The sequence below is a fragment of the Tiliqua scincoides genome, chromosome 1 (genome assembly GCF_035046505.1).
Source record: "Tiliqua scincoides isolate rTilSci1 chromosome 1, rTilSci1.hap2, whole genome shotgun sequence".
NCBI classification, from domain to species: domain Eukaryota; kingdom Metazoa; phylum Chordata; class Lepidosauria; order Squamata; family Scincidae; genus Tiliqua; species Tiliqua scincoides.
In genome coordinates, this window is record NC_089821.1 from 311,350,430 (window position 1) to 311,371,948 (window position 21,519).

General features: G+C 46.1%; 1 protein-coding gene across 1 annotated transcript in view; it reads right to left on the minus strand.

Moving 5' to 3' along the window:
- MAP4K5 (mitogen-activated protein kinase kinase kinase kinase 5) overlaps window positions 1–21,519 on the minus strand; it is a 93,596-nt gene that overhangs the window by 17,291 nt on the left and 54,786 nt on the right. The window contains exons 10-23 of the mRNA XM_066630313.1: window positions 20,566–20,697; window positions 20,377–20,439; window positions 19,719–19,800; window positions 18,145–18,261; window positions 16,238–16,316; window positions 15,346–15,404; window positions 14,107–14,174; window positions 8,062–8,106; window positions 6,318–6,360; window positions 4,664–4,874; window positions 2,572–2,669; window positions 1,934–1,975; window positions 1,020–1,104; window positions 847–926 (exon numbers count right to left, since the gene is read on the minus strand). Of these exons, the coding sequence (XP_066486410.1) occupies window positions 847–926; window positions 1,020–1,104; window positions 1,934–1,975; window positions 2,572–2,669; window positions 4,664–4,874; window positions 6,318–6,360; window positions 8,062–8,106; window positions 14,107–14,174; window positions 15,346–15,404; window positions 16,238–16,316; window positions 18,145–18,261; window positions 19,719–19,800; window positions 20,377–20,439; window positions 20,566–20,697 (1,204 nt within the window). The remainder of the gene's footprint in view (window positions 1–846; window positions 927–1,019; window positions 1,105–1,933; window positions 1,976–2,571; window positions 2,670–4,663; window positions 4,875–6,317; window positions 6,361–8,061; window positions 8,107–14,106; window positions 14,175–15,345; window positions 15,405–16,237; window positions 16,317–18,144; window positions 18,262–19,718; window positions 19,801–20,376; window positions 20,440–20,565; window positions 20,698–21,519) is intronic.

Below are 21,519 nucleotides of genomic sequence, written 5' to 3' on the forward strand. Positions count from 1 at the left end.
TCCCCACTGCTGTTGCCATTGCTGCCCAGAATGGCTCTGAGAGTGAGTGGGAGGGACTGCTTACACCGTGCATTACAGCACCTGTGACTGTTACTGTTTTGCCCCCCCCCCTAGCTTTGCTACTGCACCCGCCCATGATGTCTCAGGACCAAATGCTACTCCAGCATCCAAGTGGCTTTTCTGTGGGTCACATTTTGGTCTTCCCTTTCATTCTCTCATCAACACTTGCAGTGCTGGGCTAACTTGCCTCGAAACAGGATGTTCCAGTATTTATATGTCACCCTTTACAAGCAGCAAGCACCCAAGGTGGCCAACAGCTTACAAAAACCACCATAATAGGTAAATACAAAGCGTTAAGAAGAAAAATACAACATCAGTTCTAAATAAAAAAATGCAGCAATGAACTCCATTGCCACACTTGAAAAGTACAGGCCAAGTACAGGCCACAGGAACCAAACAGCCAGCTGCTAAATGTGAGCTGTCAGACAAACTGAAACTTATTTAAGCAGAGGCTGTGCAGCCACCCATCAAGAATGTGATAGCTGTGGACAGTTTGCATTGGCCTGGGGTCCAACTCTATGATCTCGTAGGTCACTTTCGATTCTATAACCAAAATTGTCTTGGCCTGGCAAGTGGGATGACATGAATGGAGGGAGGAGATAAGCCTCCTTGAAAAGGAAATTCCACAGCCTGGACTTAGTCAGAGAAAGCCCATTCCCACATTCCAACCAAATCTAATTTTCAGGTCTGCCACAGGGGTTCATTGCCTTCTTAGGGGTGAGAGCACACAGGCGGCAGCAGGGTCCTAACCGGGTCAGCCTGTTCTGCACAAAGCTGTTCTCCTACCTGTTCCATGGTGGCTTCATGGAGCTCGTTGAGGTTCAGTGTATAAATGCCTTCTTCGGTTCCAAAAATAATATACTGATCTATAATATCAGAGGGAGGCAAAACTGGCTTAAGGCTGCTCAGAAATGCAATAGGAAAACAGATCATTTCATACAGACAGAAGGTAACCTTACCTTTTGTATCTGGATGTATCCACGATGTGGCACAGTTGATCTTCAAAGGGCAACCATCAAACACCTTGGAGAAGCAGGCCCCCATCTGAGCAGCGAAAGGACAGAACAATAACAGGAATGGATGTAGAAGCCTATCAGGCATTTTAAAAGCAAGAATGTTTTTAGTCAAAGATGCCAAGACAGCCTTCAGAAAAAGAATGAGATACAGCTGCTAGAACCTTAGAAAGCAGAGAAAGGTAGACTGTTGGATTTCTAGTGGTCAGGAGATAAGACTTCAGTGCCATGGATAGATCACACCTACCATCTAGACTAGCAGAAGGAAATCATGCAACTCTCCAGGCAGGGCTGAAATTTTAGAGAGCCACTGCCACAGTGGACCAAAGAGCAGGCTTGGGAGAAAGCAGTTTCATGAGCTCATTGCATAAAAGCAGCAAAAATGTATCAAGTGTACAAGGCATGGAATTATTCTCGTAGGGAGCAATTCCCCTCAGCCATTGTTTGCAGGGCAATGATGTTTCAGCAGCAACACCCAAAGCTTAATTGGAGTGAAAGAGCACTTGGGCTCAGACCCAGCCCTGCCCCAACTAAGACCGGGCAGTTCACCATTGAGAAGTACAACTTACGCACACCCTGCCTCTATAATTCAGAAGTTAGACTTTCTGACCAGAGGCCAGGGCTTCCAGGTGGATTTGGGCTTTGAGAACGCTGACTCTTGCTGGAAAGAGCAGAGGTGGAGGCCCAGGTTCTAAGCAGGGGGCCAAATGAATTGCACATCACAGAGGGAAGAAGGTTGAGGATGGGCGGCATTTAGCCACTTCTCTCAGGGGTGCACAAAAGCAGAAACACTGGGACAGCCAGCCATTTACATGACGGGCTGCTTCGGCTCTTATTGAACAACGAAACAGAGTCCTTACCAGCACCTTTGGCGTCGGTGGGAGGCCATTGATTGCTGACTTCTGAGGAAAAAAAACAAGCTTCATACACACATACCAGATAAAACCCAGCGCTACTATTTGGGAGTAAAACCTTAAAAGAGCAAGTTCAAAGTTTTAATCCAATCTGAAATATTCCAAAATTGCTTAGAAAGTGATCTGAAAATTATAGCTGTCAAGAGCAGGGACCTTTCACCTGTACTTAACAGTACTGCTGGTGAATTGTGGCAAAACTCAATCTTTTCTGCAGAATTTGCAATTAGACTAAGGTGGAAACCTCCAGGAGAACTGAAAATGATGTTAAGATCATAAGAACATAATGTTCAGTTCAGCAGGGATTCCCAGCTTTGTTCTCCATTGTGCAGCTCAAACTGCTCTCAGGCCTAATTTCAATACCTCCTTATAGCACAGTTTCTGAGCAGCATCTTGAGACAGATCCCCAAGATGGAGTGACAGCCATGGGTGAGAACCAAGGAATTCACCACCAGTCATTTCACTTATCTATACTACATATCTCAATTTTATAGACATATTATCTTCAACCACCCATGTACCCATGCAATAATGAACAGCTATACTCTGGCCACATAAGGGAGTGAAACACACACAAAAATAGGTACCAGAAATTCCCGCTTCTCCTTTTTCCGTGGCAGCTGTGGTATGTGTCCTGAACAATCAGCATTTTCCTCAAGGAATTTTGGAACACTGTCTCCATTCCCTAAGCAGAATTTGAAATACATGTAAGTACCACATGAGGAAAAAAAAGTGTGTTAGGCAAACATGCCCCTGGAACAATGCCCCATTTACAAAATGTTTTTATTGCAAAACATGGCTATTGCTAGGCCCTTTAAATGTTGTCGTCTATAAAGGGCTGTTCTGGTGCAATTGCCAACCAACACATTTTCTTACAATGCAGCCAACACACGGGAGCTTGCTTAAAAGTTTTCCAAATTATAAATTTAACAATTTATATTTCAAGTATAGTATGCACAACCAAAAGAATGAAATGGGGATTAAATCTTTAGTTATTGTAGAAGATACAGATGGTTAAGCAGCAGCAAGGGTAGCAAAGAGTTTTTCTTGGGGGGGAAGGAAATGAGACCTTCGTTCAGCTGAAGGAGTAAAGTCAGGGATATGAGTTTTACATAAGAACAGCCCCACTGGATCAGGCCATAGGCCCATCTAGTCCAGCTTTCTGTATCTCACAGCAGCCCACCAAATGCCCCAGGGAGCACACCAGATAAGAAGAGACCTGCAAGGCCTCCTGGGAATTGTAGTTAAGAACATAAGAACAGCCCCACTGGATCAGGCCATAGGCCCATCTAGTCCAGCTTCCTGTATCACACAGCGATCCACCAAATGCCCCAGGGAGCACACCAGATAACAAGAGACCTGCAAGGCCTCATGGGAATTGTAGTTAAGAACATAAGAACAGCCCCACTGGATCAGGCCATAGGTCCATCTAGTCCAGCTTCCTGTATCTCACAGCGGCCCACCAAATGCCCCAGGGAGCACACCAGATAACAAGAGACCTCATCCTGGTGCCCTCCCTTGCATCTGGCATTCTGACATAACCCATTTCTAAAATCAGGAGGTTGCGCATACACATCATGGCTTGTACCCCGTAATGGATTTTCCTCCAGAAACTTGTCCAATCCCCTTTTAAAGGCGTCTAGGCTAGACGCCAGCACCACATCCTGCGGCAAGGAGTTCCACAGACCGACCACACGCTGAGTAAAGAAATATTTTCTTTTGTCTGTCCTAACCCACCCAACACTCAATTTTAGTGGCTGTCCCCTGGTTCTGGTATTATGTGAGAGTGTAAAGAGCATCTCCCTATCCACTCTGTCCATCCCCTGCATAATTTTGTATGTCTCAATCATGTCCCCCCTCAGGCGTCTCTTTTCTAGGCTGAAGAGGCCCAAACGCCATAGCCTTTCCTCATAAGGAAGGTGCCCCAGCCCCGTAATCAGCTTAGTCGCTCTCTTTTGCACCTTTTCCATTTCCACTATGTCTTTTTTGAGATGCGGCGACCAGAACTGGACACAATACTCCAGGTGTGGCCTTACCATAGATTTGTACAACGACATTATAATACTAGCCGTTTTGTTCTCAATACCCTTCCTAATGATCCCAAGCATAGAATTGGCCTTCTTCACTGCCGCCGCACATTGGGTCGTTAACATTTTGTGTTAAAACTTATGGAAACAGAATGAGGGAAGGCAGGGACTGGAAAAAAAAACTGGCTTATTGAAACAGGGATGATCTCCAACATCCCAGAATGTGAAATATATTGTGCCAAGTGCTGTATAAAGAGATTTGCTTTCTTTAGTCTTGATTTTTTTTCTCCTCTGGATGCTGCTCTTCATGTTTGAAGGGAAAAATACCAAAAAGTGAACACTTGGAGGAAGGGAAAAGAGCTGATCTTGAACCAGAAGACCTTGGGATGTTTGCCTATGATGCAGAACATGCCAGCAGCACCTCCCGGTTTCCTTCATCTAATATGTTCAGTTTAGCTGCCCTGGGAGCACGAAGGAGCTGATTTTCAGAGTGCCGATTTCTCACACTTCCTTTGGAAGTGGTCTGCAGTGGTTTCTTCAAATGCTTAACTGTGGTTGGGGTTAGGTTGCTGCTGTGATGATGTGAGCTCAGGAGCAGAAAGTGCTCTGCAAGCCTTAACATGGAACAGAACTGACACATGAGAATATTTACCCATGTCACTGTATCGGACAGTGAGCAAGCCAGGACTGCTGACACTGCTACTCATGCCAAGTGGGGAAGGCTCTGCTTGAGACCCACACACTGGAATGCTTTGCCTCCTGGGAGCTGGTGGGGCCTGGCTGCGGGGCTCAGGGCAACACTTGATCGTCTGGGACTTCTCATCATCGATGAGGCTCTCCTCTTGATAAATACTTAGCCTGGGCTGGAGCAAAAAGAGAAAGATGCTGCACCTGAGCCTGACCTCTTTGAAGTACATTTCTCACCGTTTTTAAAATCTTGAAATGTACATCCCACTCTTCAGTGTCACACATTTTCATAACAGCTAACCACAACAAAGTCTAGCACAACAACATATAATTGTAACACTAAAATTGTTGTTTAAGAATAAAATAGCAGGATAAAAACATCAGCAATTGAAAAACACTGCCTATCATTGATCTGAAAGCCTCTGTGCGGTGTCAGAGAGCCTGTGTGGGAGACAGGCATATCCAGACACTGCATGCAGCCCCCTGCCCAAGTTCTCCCACGCAAACCAATAAGAGCTGCACAAAACATAGTTTCTCTTGATCCCAGGATCCAGGAGCAGGGTGTCAGAAAAGAATATCATTTGGGCTTTTACATTATCATCCAAAATGCTTTGGGCCAGTCTCAGGAAACACTCTTACTCAAGGTAGAAGTCCCAGAGAGCTTTAGGATCACCAGCACAGCAGGCAGTGGACAGGGCTGCCCTATCCATGAGGCCAGCTGGTGTGGGTTGCATCAGTGACAGACTGCGAGGGAGCAGCAGGTTCAGGGTGCCTTTCACTCCAAGTACGTCACCACCTCCCTCCAGCCATCATTCAAGCTATACTGATTTGCTTTCTGTAATGAGAGTTCGTGTGGTCTTCTGTTTGCCACCTGACACCATCTTGGGTCCACCACCTCTATGATACACAAAACCTAAGGGTTGGAGGTTTGTGTGGCACAGAGGTGGTGAACCCAAGATGATATCTGGATTGCTCTGCCCCTCGGTGAAGCGCAAGTGACAGGTGCAAAAGTTATGCTGTTTGGTGATATGGACAAAGGAGTAAGAATGAAGAGTCAGCCTGGGTCAGCAGGCCTATGTCTTAGTGTCCTGGGATCTCATCGCAAGGACCACTGCCCTATTCTGTCCCCCCTTTTGCTTTGTGCTTCTCCCCCATATTACTCACCTTTCCTAAGATGCCCTTTTTAACTCTCTAATTGCTCCCATGTAGCCTCTCCTTCTGGCAGACTAGTCCCCCACTCTCACCCATATCCAGCATTCTAGCCAGGAGAAAATCACAGCTATGACTGTTGGCAGCTGCCATAGTACAGCAGTCACTTCTGCAGCAAGCCAGATCCAGCAAGCCACTATTATGGGGAGCTCTCTCACTAAAGAGATGAGGCAGAAGGAGAGGGTGGAAAAACAGAAAAAGTAGGCTGGGGGAGTAGAAGCCCACAACAGCCCCCACAAAAACATTTGCAAGCTTGCAATGAGTCTAGAAGGCAGGGTAAGTTTCGTATGAGGGGCCCTTTTTAACACCACCACCATCATACAGGTGAGAAACAAGAGGCCCAAGAAGCTTCCTTATCAGAGTCTAGTGTCCTTCCATCAACTTCATTTCCTGCATCAGTGTTTGCTCACCTTTGGTGGTAAAGGAGGGGGTCCTGTTCGTTTCAGCGTTGGTCTAAAAAAAAAAAGAAACACGGAGAAAACTCTTTATCCCAGCCAGCTATGAGCCGTGAACAACAAGGCTGCTATTTCTCACAATTTCAGAAGGTCATTTTTCAAAATCAATCTCTTGGTTCCCCCCCCCCCTGCTACTTTTAGAGGAGACAACTGAAAAGTAGTAGGATGAAACAGGTAGTTAAAACATCTCTTTTGAGTTTGGCCCTTCCTCCAACTGCTCCAATCAGAAAATTCTGCAACCTCTGCATCTGCCAGTGGAGTGCCCAAAGAGGAAGGGCCACACACCTCTGGATCTTTCTTGGGTAAACACTCCTTCTGCCTGGCAGGGCAGTATGTACTCCATAATTCTGTGACTTGGGCAGAGCTTTCACTAAGGGGGGGGGGGGTTTCCTTGCTTTGCGCTGTGAAGAGATGCTTGACAAAAGAGCATGAGAGATGCCTCCCAGGCGTCAAGGGCCTGATGGATGCACTCTGAGGTGGTGGCAGAGGCTTTTATGCTCAACAGCTAGCTCCTCTGCACAATTAACAAAAACAGAATAAAAATACACAACCATGCACAGATGAGCTGGATTTATATAGATCACATGATAAGACTCTTTCTTGGCAGAGAAAGACACCTCTGGGGGCTTTTGTATGGCAATGATGTTGGGACTGTGTTTGCCTGTCTGCTTCAGTATCTCCTCAGAAATATCCCAACCCCCTCTCTGAATCAGAATGAGGTTCTGGCTCTGTGGGTAGGGTCCCTGCTTTGCATGCAGAAGGTCCCTGGTTCCATCCCTGGCAGGAGCTCCAGGGAGGGCTGGGAAACATCCTTCTCTTCCTAAAGCCCTGAAAGGCTGTTGTCAGTCAGACCATAGGCCATCTTGAGCAACACTGGCCCAGAAGTCCAACCTGAGAGGCAGCTTCACCTGTTTTCAGTGATGCTTCTCCACCATGTTTTGAGATCTGGGGAAAACTTGCAGGCAGAATTCATTTGCTGTCTCTTCTGCAATGACCCCCTGCTCCCCTGGGCCTCATCATCACACACTGCTGCCTCAGGATCTGGCCTGCCTGGACAGCCATACAGCAGACCATCATGTTGGCACAAGGACTTGCAGCACAGAGCCCACAGCAGGAGGTCTCCACGGCATGACCTGCACATTCTGTTCCTGTGAACAAGTGCAATTCTGGCTGCCTGTGCCCCAGGTAGCATCTCAGGTCTGTATAGGGTCAAACTGGGGTTAACGTTTTTATTGACATTGCCAAGTACATATGTCCTCTTTCATTACTTTACCTCGCTGTTATTTTGTTCTATAGAATTATTCTGCTAGAAAGTGACTTTAAAAAAAACCCACTTGGAAGACACACAAGTTCTTGGATAATGTGTGAATGGCACTGCAGATGGCATGATTCACAATACGTAAGAATTGTATATGCGAACTTAACAGATGCTGCCCAGACTTTGCAGTGCAGTGGGAAACAACAACCCTCCCCCCAGAAGATTCCTAGCCAGAACTGAAAACTCTCCCATGTATCTCTGTACTGTAAGGGGAGCGGGTAAAGATGACTGTACTTGCAGAGCACCCAGTACTACCACTCAGGCTTGGGGGCTCCTCTTCTAGGATTCCCAGGGTCGTCAACACTGTTTGAAAACTGCAGTTTTGTTAAGATGGTGAAGAAGAAAAAGAGAAAGCCAAACGTTAGGAAAAAAATCACTCACTCCTCAGCATCTTCGTGGCCATCACCAAATTTGGTAAGAAGTCCCCTAGATAAAATGTTGATAAAATTAAGCATGGAAAAAACATTTTAAAAAGAAAAAGAGAGCTGAGCTTGCATGATGGGACTGAAGAGCGCCCACATTCAAGGCAATGCCTGAGATTCCAGAATTCTATTCTGCAGAACAACAGTGTTGGAAAAATATAACTTATGAAGCAGACTCAAAAATGACCCAAGATTCTCTCCTGGGATCACAAACAGGAGACCTCAGCATGGGATTCAAGCATGGTATATTGTGGTATACATATTCACAGCACTGGTGAAGCACTTTCAGATGTCAAGGCACTCATTTACACGTGGAAAGGAATTTCTACCCCACCTTTTGTGTTCTAAAGCAGAGGTGTCCAAGGTAGCTAACAGAAAAACAAAATACAATCTTAAAACAAAACAGAAGAAAGAGCAGAAGATAAAAACCCACCAGCTAAAAACTGTCAGGGAGGGAGTCAGAGACAATGAACAGGCCAAATACCTTCCAAAACAAACATTTTTTAAAGGTGGCAAATATAATCAGGCAGAGGAATAAACAATTCTCCCGAGGAGTTCCAAAAGTTGTGAGCTGTAATCAAGAAATCCCTCTCTTGCAGACTAGTAATCCTTTACTTCTGCCATGTTTTTCTGCCAAAAATCTGCTCCTTTCCCAAACTGGCTGTTTAAGTTCAAAGGAGCCACTGTAGCACATGACACATTCAGAGCTAAATTGCTCCTCTTGGGAATATTGAATCAAATCAGTCAATCAAAAGTTAGTAAATTAAAAGGCTGCTGAGGAAACTCCACAGTCAGGGAATAAGAAGGCAGGGCCTCTCATGGATTAGGAGTTGGTTGTAGATCAGGAAACAGTGGGGTCAATGGGCAATTTTCACAATGGAGAAAGGTGAAAAGTGGTGTAAGTTGACAATAAGTATAAGTTTAAAAATTTATCTCCTAACCCTCCCAAGCAGTTGCTGGATGCAATACTCCAGGTGTGGCTTTACAATTGATTTGTACAATGGCATTACAATATTGGCCATATTATTCTCAATCCTTTTCTTATGATCCCAAGCATGGTATTAGCCTTCTTCATCCCTGCCACACATTCGGTTGACACTTTCATTGAGCTGTCCACCAGTATCCCAAGAACTCTCTCCTGATCTGTCACAGACAGCTCAGAACCTATTAGCATATACAGGAAGTTTTGATTTTTTTGTTCCAATGAGCATTTCTTTACACTTAAATTGAAACACATCTGTCATTTTGCTGCCTATTCTCCCAGTTTGGAGAGATCCTTCTGGAACTCCTCACTATCTCTTCTGGTCTTCACCATTTGAAAAAGTTTTGTATCGTCCACAAACTTAGCCACCTTGCTGTTTAACCTTGTCTTCAGGTCATTTATGAACCTGAAGCACTGAAAAGCACTGGTCCCAGAACAGATCCTTGGGGTACACTGCTTTTCACCTCTCTCCACTGTGAAAACTGTCCATTGACCCCACTGTTTCCTGGTCTAAAACCAGCTACTAATCCATGAGAGGCCCTGCCCTCTTATTCCCTGACTGTGGAGTTTCTTTAGCAGCCTTTGGTGAGGGACCGTATCAAACGCCTTCTGAAAGTCCAGATATATAATATCCACGGGTCTGTCTGCATCCACATGCCTGTTAACCTTCTCAAAGAATTCTAAAAGGTTCGTGACGCAGGACTTATCATTACAGAAGCCATGCTGATTCTCCCTCAGCAAAGCTTGTTCGTCTATGCGTTTTAAGAGTCCATCTTTGATGAGGCATTCCACCATCTTAACTGGAACAGATGTTAGGCTGACCAGCCTATAGTTTCCCAGACCCCCTCTCCTTCCATTTTTAAAAAATGGTGTGACATTTGCTATGCTTGTATCCTCTGGCACCATGGGCATTTTAAGGGACAAGTTGCATATTTTAGTCAAGAGATTGGCTACTTCATTTTTTGGTTCCTTAATAACTCTTGGGTGGATGCCATCTGGGCCTGGTGACTTACTGATCTTTAACTTGTCAATTAGGTCTAAAACATCTTTTCTTTTAACCTCTATCTGACTTAATTCTACAGTCAGGAGGGGTTGTTTGGGCAGTGACATCCGACTGAGGTCTTCTACCATGAAGACAGATGCAAATAATTCATTTAATTTCTCGACCATCTCCCTCCCTCATTTCCTACTCTCACCATCCAGCTGGCCAACCACTTCTCTGGCAGGCTTCCTACTTCTAACATATTTGAAGAAGCTTTTATTATTCCCTTTAATGTTGCTGGCCATATGCTTCTCAGCCTTTCCATATCATCCTCCTGCATTTCTTTTGCCAGTTTTATTCTAATTAGGGCAAGACTTCCATTTATAGAAGGAATGGATACAGGAAGCTGGACTAGATGGGCCTATGGCCTGATCCAGTGGGGCTGTTCTTATGTTCTAACTTTGCTCGTTAGCCATGCTGGCACCCTCCTATACTTATTCAAGCCCTTCTTTCTTTGTGATATATACTTTTGCTGGGCCTCTATTACTATTGTTTTAAACAGCCTCCATGAACTCTGGAGAGACTGGACACTTTTTACCTTCCCTTCAAATTTTTTCTCACTAGTCTCCTCATATGAGGGAAAGTCTGCCCTGTGGAAGACAAGAGTTTTTGTTTCAGATTTGTTTGGCATTTTTCTCCCAACATGCATGGCAAAACGGATTGCAGCATGGTCACTGTTCCTTAATGGCTCAGTAACATATACAACTCTAACCAGATCCTAAGTACCACACAATATTAAATCCAGAGTCACCGGTCCTCTGGTGGGCTCCATGACTAGCTGCCCTTAGGCAGAGGGGAGGGGAAGAGATTTGCAGCAGAAAAATGTCATGGACATAAAGAATTTAACATTCCCAGCTTGATCAGGGTCCTTGAGGCTGCTATTTTTAAGTGAAAATGCCACATCTAGTTTGATTAGGCAGCTCTGGATGTCTAACACTACAAAGATTTGGTGAGCAACTAAGATAAGACCCTGGGAGGTGCTCAGTAGCACAGACATTGAGAGAGAGAGAGAGAGAGAACGCCCATATTGGTCTGCATGAAGACTCATCCGTTCAGGGAAATCCAGCAGAAGCCTGGCTGATGTGAGATGGCCCTTTCACACAGAGCTGACCTCTGACAGAGACCATGAATCAGTGCAGTGTTATTCTTGGCCAAATCCAAGAGCACAGAAAACGGCCCATAGCCACAAGTCAAACAAGTCCTGCCTCTATGTACAGTGGTGACAATATCCAGAAATCGAGGCCTCCAAAACCCCAAGCATTTCCTGTTTACGCCACTAAGCAGAATTTGATCTCCAAGGGAGTGGCAGACACACTCATCCTCATGTGACACTAGAGATTCGTCCCTGCACAGTTCACAAGTACGCTTTGTCAGCACAGGTGATGACCCTTTGGCTATAATCTGAGCTCTGGCTCCTCGGGTCATGCCAAAAGCCACAAGGAATGCTGAGCATGATTCTGTAAGTGCCTACTTCCTGCGTGTGCCTCCCTTATCTGCTGTCTGGGATGAGAAGCACTGCAGAACATGTCAGCCAAAGGGTAAACAAGGCATCACAGTTTGGGACACACAGACAGATCCCAAACAAAGAAAAGGAAAATTGGAGGAAAGGCAAAACTCTTTAGAGAGGGGGAGAGAGAGAGCAACATGAATGTTTTACAATCCAAGAGGAGAAGATGAGGAAACAAAAATCAAGCCTATCTGATGACAGAATTAGGCTTAACCCCTTATGCATTCTTGGTCTCAAAGGCGGCAGCCTCTCCCACAGGCAGCATTTTTGTGGTAAGCCCCCTGAGACAGTGGCCTGCCTCCTCTTCTCCCATGTTCCTCAGGAAAGTGCCATGAGCACTGAGGGATGATGATAATACAAGACAGCAGAGAGGCCGTTGGACACCAGGCCCCGGCTGGAGGAGGAACATATTGAGCAAAATGTAAGGAGCAACACAGGGAATGCGGCAAGAGCCAAGAAGTTCATGTGGAGGCCTTTTAAGGCAAAGTTATTTGCCATGACAGTAAGCCTTCCCATATAGTAAATAATTTTCTGTGCACATTCTTGCTCTTCCAAGTTCTTTTTTGTAACCGGCAGGAACTCAGTAATCCTGGATTGCAATTATTTAAAATTTCCAGTCATTTTGGCTGCAGCGAAATTCCTGAATATCATGCCACAAATTCCTTATGCCATTTTCGGAATCAGAGTCTTCCAAGGGATTAAAAACTACTTCTGTGCATCCATACAGAAGTCCAAGCAAACTGTACACACAAAGGGCAACTGCTGCCTCAGTGAAAATAGTGGCGATAGACACTCCGGAGCAGTGGCACTAAATATGCCTCAGATAGACCATCTAAATATGTTTCCTCTGCCCCAATAAATTAACACAGAGGCACAGTCAATACTGAAAAGGAGCTTTCAGAGCCAACTCTGCTGGTAGACTCTGCCCCACGAATTAGATCTGTCTCCCTCCGATTCTGCAACCATACTCAATAGGCTGACTACCACCTCACACTGCCAGAGGTGCACTGGAAGATATTACAACATTTGTTCCTCATGGTTCCAACCTTCAGGAACCACAGGACCCCCAGAGGAGAGGATCTGTAGCTACAGACCTAGCAGAGTGCTCTCTGTGGACTAACAGCCCAATCCTATGCATGTCTAATCAGAAGTAAGTCCCTTTACAGTCACTGGGGCTTGCTTTCAGGTAAGTGTAGATGGGACTGCAGCCTAATTCACACAACTTTCTGCACACACTGATAAATGGTTGGAGAAACTGTTCACATGGTTCATTTTTCAGCGAGCAGCTGGACTGCCAGCCTGCGGGAACGGTGCAGTCTGCGTGTTGATGCTCATCTTCTAGTGCAGCCTTTTTCAACCACTGTGCCGTGGCACGCTGGTGTGCCGCGAGTGGTCCACAAGTGTGCCATAGGAATTTGAGGGAAGGTCATTTATTATAGGGATGTGAGGCCCCCACTGGCAAGTATCAAAAACCTGATGGTGTGTCTTGACAATTTTAGTGCCTTGTCAGTGTGCCATGAGATGAAAAAGGTTGAAAATCGCTGTTCTAGTGTGTTGACAGGAGAGTTGGAAAAGCGGCAAAGGAGCATCATTGGATCACTTTGCCATGTTCAGTAACAGAAGAGTGAACAACTACCCCAACACTACCCTTGGAATGCCAGGCCTACGGAAGTCACTCAGGGTAACACTTTTAAGGCCTCAAGAGTCTAAGGGGCCAAATGATTCTTCATTTTACCTTCCCTTCCAAACAGGCATATTGCCTTGAAACATGGGCAGCCCAATCCTATCTTACACTGGAACAGGCAGGCCAGCTGGTTTGCAGTGTGTCAGCTCAAATTTCAAGTAGCCAGAGCCTCAGCCAGGGGCAGGGGGAGACTTTCCCTCTTACCCTCGGGGAGAACCACTGCAGTCCCAATGGAGCTACTTGGATCTGCGCCACCTCAGGAGGCGAGGGCCGTGGGCTGACCGGGAACGAGGCTAGAAACCGGCATAAGTGCCGGATCCTGGCCCCGCCTCCTGCTCACTGCTCCAGGAATGCCCTCCGCCCACCCTGAAAAGCCTCCCTCCCCCCTCCTCCCCAGGGCCCCTTCAGACCCCTGCACCACCTGAGCTTGGCCAACACAATTCACCTTTTCCCAGGGCCCGCGATGGCATGGGGAGGCGGCGCACCTCTGGGTGCCAATCTATCTTCCCTTATGTTGGTGCAAAAGTGCTTTATGGCACTTTTGCGACAACATTGGGCTAGCGCAAGTCACTTCTTCCTAACATGAAAAAAGAGACAAACACTTCTCTCATGCAACTGCACTGATATTTTGTAAATTCTGTAACAGCTGAGAGTCAATTCTCTTGAAAGTTCCTTCTTTGGTAGAGCAAGGAAGACTAAATGTTTAATTGTGTGTACCGTAAGAAGTGATGTGCATTTTGTTTTTGTTTTTTGAAAAGCGATAAAAAGGTGACACAGAAAACTACTTACTTGGTGCAACTTACACCATCCTGAAAAGGACTCCAGTGTGAAGCAAATTGTGTCCCAGCTGCCACCACCTGCAGAGGCATAAAACTGCCGATGAGCTACATCTTGAGTGCAGGACTATCACCAAGAGCATGGCTCATGTGGAGAGATGATACTGAACTTTCCTTCAGCTGGAATGCCAAGTTCCAGCTGAGGTGAAGTCATGACTGGACTGGGCCCAAGACCTGCCAAATTCCAGCAGCTTCTGAACTGAAAAATGAAAGTGAGGTCTGGCCTAGTGCAGCCTTAGGCACATCTATAGGCCATGCCTCTCCCTGCACACCTAGAGGTTTCCACTGTAATGCAACACAGATTACATCATCAACATTAACTCACACTGGTAACCATCTAGTAGCAGGTGAGGTGAAGCCTTGTGCCTCATTTAGAATGGGCAAAGGGCTGGACTTGGACTTCAGCCAGCTGGGTCACGCATGAATTCACCAAGTGTTCTCATCCAGATAAGCAGTGACCTGCCTATCAGGGTTGTTGTGAAACTAACATACTTTCTTCAGCAAAACTTTAATGGGAAGACAGCTAACAATGCAGCTCATGTCAGGGCAGAAGAGTGGTAGGCTCAGGATGGCTCAGGAAAGGTGAAGTGGTAGGCTTCACCTTTCTGAATAAGCCTCTGACCAAGCCAAGTTGATCAGCTTCCCTCTTACCCTTCCCTCTTAAATGGGAAGGGGGAGCAGATCACCTGCTTTCCCACCACTTGAGGAAGGAGCGAGGGGAAAGACAGAGAAGTGGATTGCCACTGCAGGCAGCAGCAACCCTACCCCCTTCCACCATTCCTTCCTCACACAGTGCCTTCACACATACAAGGACCATGTGAGGCAGGAATGGGGGACAAAGAAAAGCAGGCGCTGGTTCCTTCTCTGCCACCCCCTTGAATAAAACAAAAAGTGCAGTGCATGACCTGCACTTCCTGTTATGTCAAGAGGATCCTGAGGGAAGGAGGTGAAGTAAGGAGCTGCATTTTTAAAAAATCTCCAAAGGCAGTGGAGTGGCAGAAGCTTCTGTTCAGCCACCCCGTTGAAGGATGTGTTCCTCTGACAGAACCAGCCCCATCCCACCATTGCTGCCTTCTCAGGATGCCATCAAAACCGACTAAAGTCTTTCCTTGCTCAAATCAAAGCACAAAATGAGTGAAAACATCACAATTATAATTACAGTAGGCAAAATAAACACGTTGCCAACTCATACCATTTCATCCCGTGCTTCTGTCTCTTTCCTTAGAGGTGGCTCGAATTGCAACTTGTCAACTGCAAAATATGGGTGTTTACAGGTTTAAGTAAACTTTACATTCTCTTGAGGTATACTTTAAATCATCCTTTCCCTCACCAGCTTACTGGAGTCAAAAGTTCAAGTTTATTAACACAAGCTGGTTAGTGGTACCCATTAAAAGCTCATGTAAAACAGAAAAGGTTAAATAATCCTTCATTTTAATGTGCCTGTAAAATGAGGATCACTGTTTTAGTTTCAAGCTGCTCTTCTGCAATTCCCAAGCATTTCTTGCCTTGCCACACATTAAGGGTATGCACATAAAAAACAAACTGGGGGGAAACTAGTAATGTGAGTGTCTGCCTGAAGTAATACAAAAGGCAATCTCTTTAAACTACAACAAAAGGCTTGATGTAAGACAAGTCAGGGAAGCGATGCAAAAAGGACATCGTAGTACGTCACAGTTAAGATTATTGTGAGCACTTGTCACAAACATGGAGCAAGATTGCACTGTGCTGGGGAGTATACATAGCGAAGGCACTTCTTCGTTCTGACACACTGGACCAAGAAGCATCAACATTGTGAGTGTCTGATGTAAGCAGTGGTCCATTCTGGCCTCACGTGAGGTTGCACACATGCAAATCACAGCACAGAAAGCACAGGGAGATGGAAGAAGAGCTGCCCTCGCCCACTCAGTAACTTTCTGAGTGCTCCAAAAAAGCAGTCTGAAGAGCCAGTTGGTCCTCTCCTGACAACAAGGAAGTGCAGGGTAGCTTATTCTGCACTGAATACTTTTTACTGTCGTTTAAAAGGAAAAGGATGGGTCATTTTAAGACTGATTTTAAGACTTTAAGATTTTAAGACTGAAACTTACAGTTTATTTCAGATGCTGTTCTTTCTGCTCTGACATTCCGGTTGGTAGAGCGGATGGTGTGGCGAATCAGGGGGTGAGGCTGTCAGAGTCAAAAACAGAGGCTGTGAAACTCAAGGACACTAAATGCACCAAGCAGCTACACTCAGAGCAAGCACACTTCTTTCCAGCCAGCCGTCTGTACTGCTTGCACAGGGAGTTATGCAGTAAGCTGTCCCATACATTTACAAGGGGCCTGTTGCTCTGTCCCTGCTGTTAGGATTTAGCCTAAGAACCCCCATGAAACAGAGGCACAGGGAATTCTAAGCACTGCTCAGGCCCACTCTAAGCATGCAGCAATTTTGTGGGGAAATACACCTATGAGTCACATCTGTGGGTTTCAACTCACATTCACTGCAATCCAGGGCTTTTTCCCCCTTTTAGCACAAGAGCTGTGCTAGTGCTAGTCCCCCACTAGCCCCCCACTCCTGTGCTGCTAATCATATTTTAACTTCCTGCTTCTGCATGTATCCCAACAGCACTTGACAGCCAAAAGGCGGGGAGGTTCCCCTGAGAGTTTGCTCTTCTGAGGGCAATAAGCATCTTGCGCTTGCCAGGGATAGCAGGACTGACATACTGCTTGTTTCCTGTGCCAGCAGGCACAGGGCCAGTCCGCTCACATGGGGGGCAAGCTGCCAGCCAGTCCCTTGGGAGCAAGCAGGCACATAAATTGTGCTCCAAGGCAAGTACCCTCCCATTCCCCACACCCATTTGCACCCATGCTCAGGTAAGCAGGCAAAGGTATTTTAGTCCCATCCTCCTCCTCTTGCTTTGCTCTTGTTTGCGCCCTGCTGCTGTGTACTATGGGCTGTAGTCCTATACACACGTTCCTGAGAGTAAGCCCCCTGGCTGGCATGGGAGGGGCAAGAGGAGAAAAGAAGGAGCTGGGGACAGCTAGGAGTGAGTGGAGAAGGGGAGCTGGAAAGGCACCATCACCACCTCTTTGCACTCTCTGCCTGGGCTGCCATCCTATATGCATATTCCTGGGAACAAGCCCCACTGAACACAATGGTACTTACTTCTGAGTAGGCACGCCTAAGGCAAAATAAACAGCAGCAGCACCTCCTCCTCCTCTCTCTAGCAGGAAGAGGATCAAAGGGCTAATGAGAAAGGGCTCCACTGGCTGCACTGCACTGATTCATGACTGCCTGGCACCTGGCTGCCTCTCCTTTGCCTGGCGATGCACCACTCTGCTACTTCACTTTCTGGAGATGCTCTAGCCCAGGGGTGTCCAAAGTTTTTGGCAGGAGGGCCACATAATCTCCCTGACACTGTGTCGGGGGCCAGGGGAAAAAAGAATTAATTTACATTTAAAATTTGAATAAATTTACATAAATGAATATATTAAAGATGAACATATAAATGAATGAAGGTCTTGCAATAGCTCAAAGCCTATAAAAGGCCTTGCATAAAGCAAGGCCAGCCTTTCCTTCGCTGCTGCTGCATCACAGACATGAAACAGCAAGCAGTGGAGGGAGCCCTCTTCCCACAGCTCATGTGAGAGGTCAAATAGTCGCCCTCATGCTGAAAGCAGTTGTGTCGGGCCAGAGGCTCATTGGAGACTGGGGGCTCCCTGAGGGCCGCATTGAGAAACCTCAAGGGCCACAAGTGGCCCCAGGGCCAGGGATTGGACACCCCTGCTCTAGCCCACCACTCTCCTCTCTTCCACTCTGTCTCCCTCTTCCCTTTATCCAGGGAGCAGGAGTAGGAACAGCAGAGGACAGTATGTGGACAGAAGTGGGCACCTCTCACCAATCTGCTGCCTGAAATGACCACTTCTGTTGGTCTCATGGATGGTCCAGCCCTGGACACAGGCTGGCTACTTCAACAATGAGGTGTAACACAAGGACACTGCTAGGAGGAGGACTCACCTCAAAATCATCATCATCGGTTTCACTATAATGGGAATGATTGTCGGGATTGTTGACTTTGTCCAAAAGTTCAACAGCCAGAGACCGAGAAAGACCAGGCTGCCCAACAAAGCTATGCTAAAAAATATAATGAAGAACAGATCAGGTTTGGGACTTTGATGCACCATATGCACATTCGAATACACAGAGGCCCAATCCCCCAAAAGGAGACTGGACGTATTTCTAGAACAGTGTTTCTCAATGCTGCTCCCCCAAGTACCACTTGCTGCCACACTGTCCTCAGAGGTACCACCGGAATAACTGGCATTATCAGTTACTTCCAGATTTGGAGACCACAACTGGAGCTTCCAAAGTCTGTTAGAGGCTTAGGGCGAGCAGGCAAGCTTTTTCTTGCGCTTGAAAACCATGCCCTAGAGCTCTGCCAGCCTGCCTGAGCTTCCTAACATTGCTGGAAGCTCCCGTTGCAGTCTCACTGCTGGGTGGCGAGTGCTGCGCATACCACCCAACTCCGCCTGGCATACCATCAGTTGAGAACTGCTGCTCTGGAAGAAAAGTCCATCACAGGTTACAAGCTGTGATGAATTTGTACAACCTTCTGGTTTTACAAATAAGCTACCTCAGAATGCCAGATGCAAAGGAGTGGCAACAGGATGCAGGTGTTCCCCGAGGCACCTGGAGGGCCACTTTTGATTTACTGGATGGGCCTTCGGCCTGATTCGGGGGGGGGGGGTATGTAATTTACTAGAGGTGTTTGAAAATAGTGTGATTTATTTTACTTACTCATTGTGTTCAGTAAGACTTAGGCTGTAAATATATCTTACTCAACACCTCTTTAATTTACACACACCTCCCATCACAGAACAGAATTTGATGCACAAAGCACTCATATCACACATTAATTACACACTGGGAGGATGGACATACCCCACCTGATTTCAGACTCCCGTGTGCATGCATGAAAGAGAGAGAGATCTGGCCTTACACATAGTTGCAGGATTCTTTATTTTACTACTTGCAGAAGTTTTTTTGCAATAAAGATCAATTCCAGGATCATTAATTTTCTGCCATCAGCAGCAACATTGGCCTAGTACTTGCTGAGTGTGCAAAGCACATCACAAAGTATTACTTAGATGCAGACCTTACAGTAACCTGGTGAGTGAGTAAGCAAGTGCTATTACTCTCATTTTGCTGCTCAGGAGAGATTTGGATAATGCTATTTATTGAGAGTCATAGCAGAGGCGAGACCTGAACTGGGGAAGTCCCAATTCTCAGCTCAGTATCTTGGTCACTATGTCACACCAGCTCTTTCTGCCATTCCCATTTAAAGACAGCCTTTAGGAGACATCAAACATGATTCACTCAGAAGGGGAGATTGACTTAGCACAGTCTCAGCTCAAAGGCATTTTCTGGACACACAAGAGGCATTTTTCATGCCTGAAAGTCTCCGGTATTCCTCATGTTTTACACAACATTTTCTTAAAAGTGCACAGGTCTCCTGGTATGCTGGAAGAAAGATAATTTACCCAATTAATAAATGCTATTTTAAGTTTCTGAAGAAAAAGAAATATACTTACGGTAAGAAGTCTTTCTGCTGTTGGCCTCTTCTTTGGATTTTTGGTAAGGGCTACTTTGACAAAATTATGGAATGTTGAAGACCTTTAAAGAAAGTTTTAAATACTACATTTCACTGATTCAAAAAAAAATATCAGAATTATTTTCAATGTCCCCACCAAATTTCCAATTTTTTCCACTGGAAAAACTGAAAATTCTCCTTATGGAAAACCCATGTCCCCCGCCCTGCCCTGAACGTTTCCAGACTTCACCTCCCAACTTAAGAGGTTCCCCAAGTCATTCTGCCTTAATCAGTGTCATGTATGGGCCAGCCCTGGCTATGAACCCTCCTTCATTGCTGGGCCTTGTATTGTTTAAGGACACATTTTGAAGCAGAAAATCCTGAAAATCACCCACCCTTTGAAATTATTTGGATGTTTTGCTTCTCCCTGAAAAAAGGGGGAGGTGGAAGATCAGGGCAACTAATACACATTTAGCGAGTAGTGTAGCCAGAGGGGGGCAGTGTGGTAAGTGCTGTAGGCTCCACAATGTGCCGCGTTAGCCGCCCCTCCTACTCACCATCGGAGCCATTCTGGGCACAGACGGCAAAGCGCAGGCGGTGTCTTATTCACCTGTCTTATTCATCCACACCACAATCAGAAGACTGTTTTCAAGACTTACCACTTCATCTTTTCCTTGAGCTTTGGAGGCTGAAAGTTGCTTTTTGACATTAGAAAGAGAGCCCTGAAATTCAAGGAAAACAGCTGGTCACATTTAAGGAGTACAGGTCTCTGCTTAAGTTGTACAATTCCTTTATCTAAACCCCAAATCATGCACCACAGGAGGGGGAAGAGAATTCTGTTCACAGACCTCATTGGATGAAGGTCAAACATGGGTGGCTGCAGCTCCCCAAGCTCAATTGCAGTGATGCCGACAGCCCATATGTCACACAGCTGGTTGTAGCCACCGTTCTTCTCTACAGCTGCAACTTCCGGTGCCATCCTTCATGCAAAAAACAACACTGGCATCACATCACACAGGAGCTGAGCCCTTCTACACTATCCACCCCCACTGGCTCTTGTGGAGTATCTCTAGAAGCCTATTAAACTGAACAAGGAGTGAACAACTTGGGAAATGCAACCTACCAACCATATTTTGGGACTTACCAGGTACTGAAGCTCATCTTTGCAGTCCAAGGCAGGCAGATGATATGTGACCATGAGAAAGGAGACATATCCTCTGCAGCCTGCCTGGGTCTACATGAACAGGGGAGTTGTTAAACACCTGGAAAGTCACAATCTGACTGGACTGCAGTCTGCGGCTGAGTCACAAGCTGCGCAGGCCTGAACTAAACTCCTATACATTTGGCTGAACTGTCACTGCTTCTTCTGAAGGACTGTGCAGATTGTAGTTCTGTGACTGTACTGAGAATTTTGAGAGAGGAAACTTCTTTAAAGAACAATTCTCAGAGCTTTTTGAGAAAAGACGAGACAATTAAGGGCCCAATCCTATCCAACCTTCCTGCACCGGTGCAGCCACAATGCAGCCCCGAAGTAAGGGAAGAAATGTTCCTATACCTTGAAGAGGTCTCTGTGAACACTGCCCCACCACAAGATGCAGTGCACACCCCATTGGCACAGCTACACCGATACTGGAAAATTGGATAGGATTTGGCCCTAAGCTAGTTTAAATGTGTAGAGTTTACACCCTCAATTCTTGCACATTAACACACAAGACCGTGGTGATCAGTTTTTTTTCAAAACTTTGAAACTGTCTGGAAAATTCACAGCCCTCACGATAGCAGAGATAACTAAAAAAGAGACA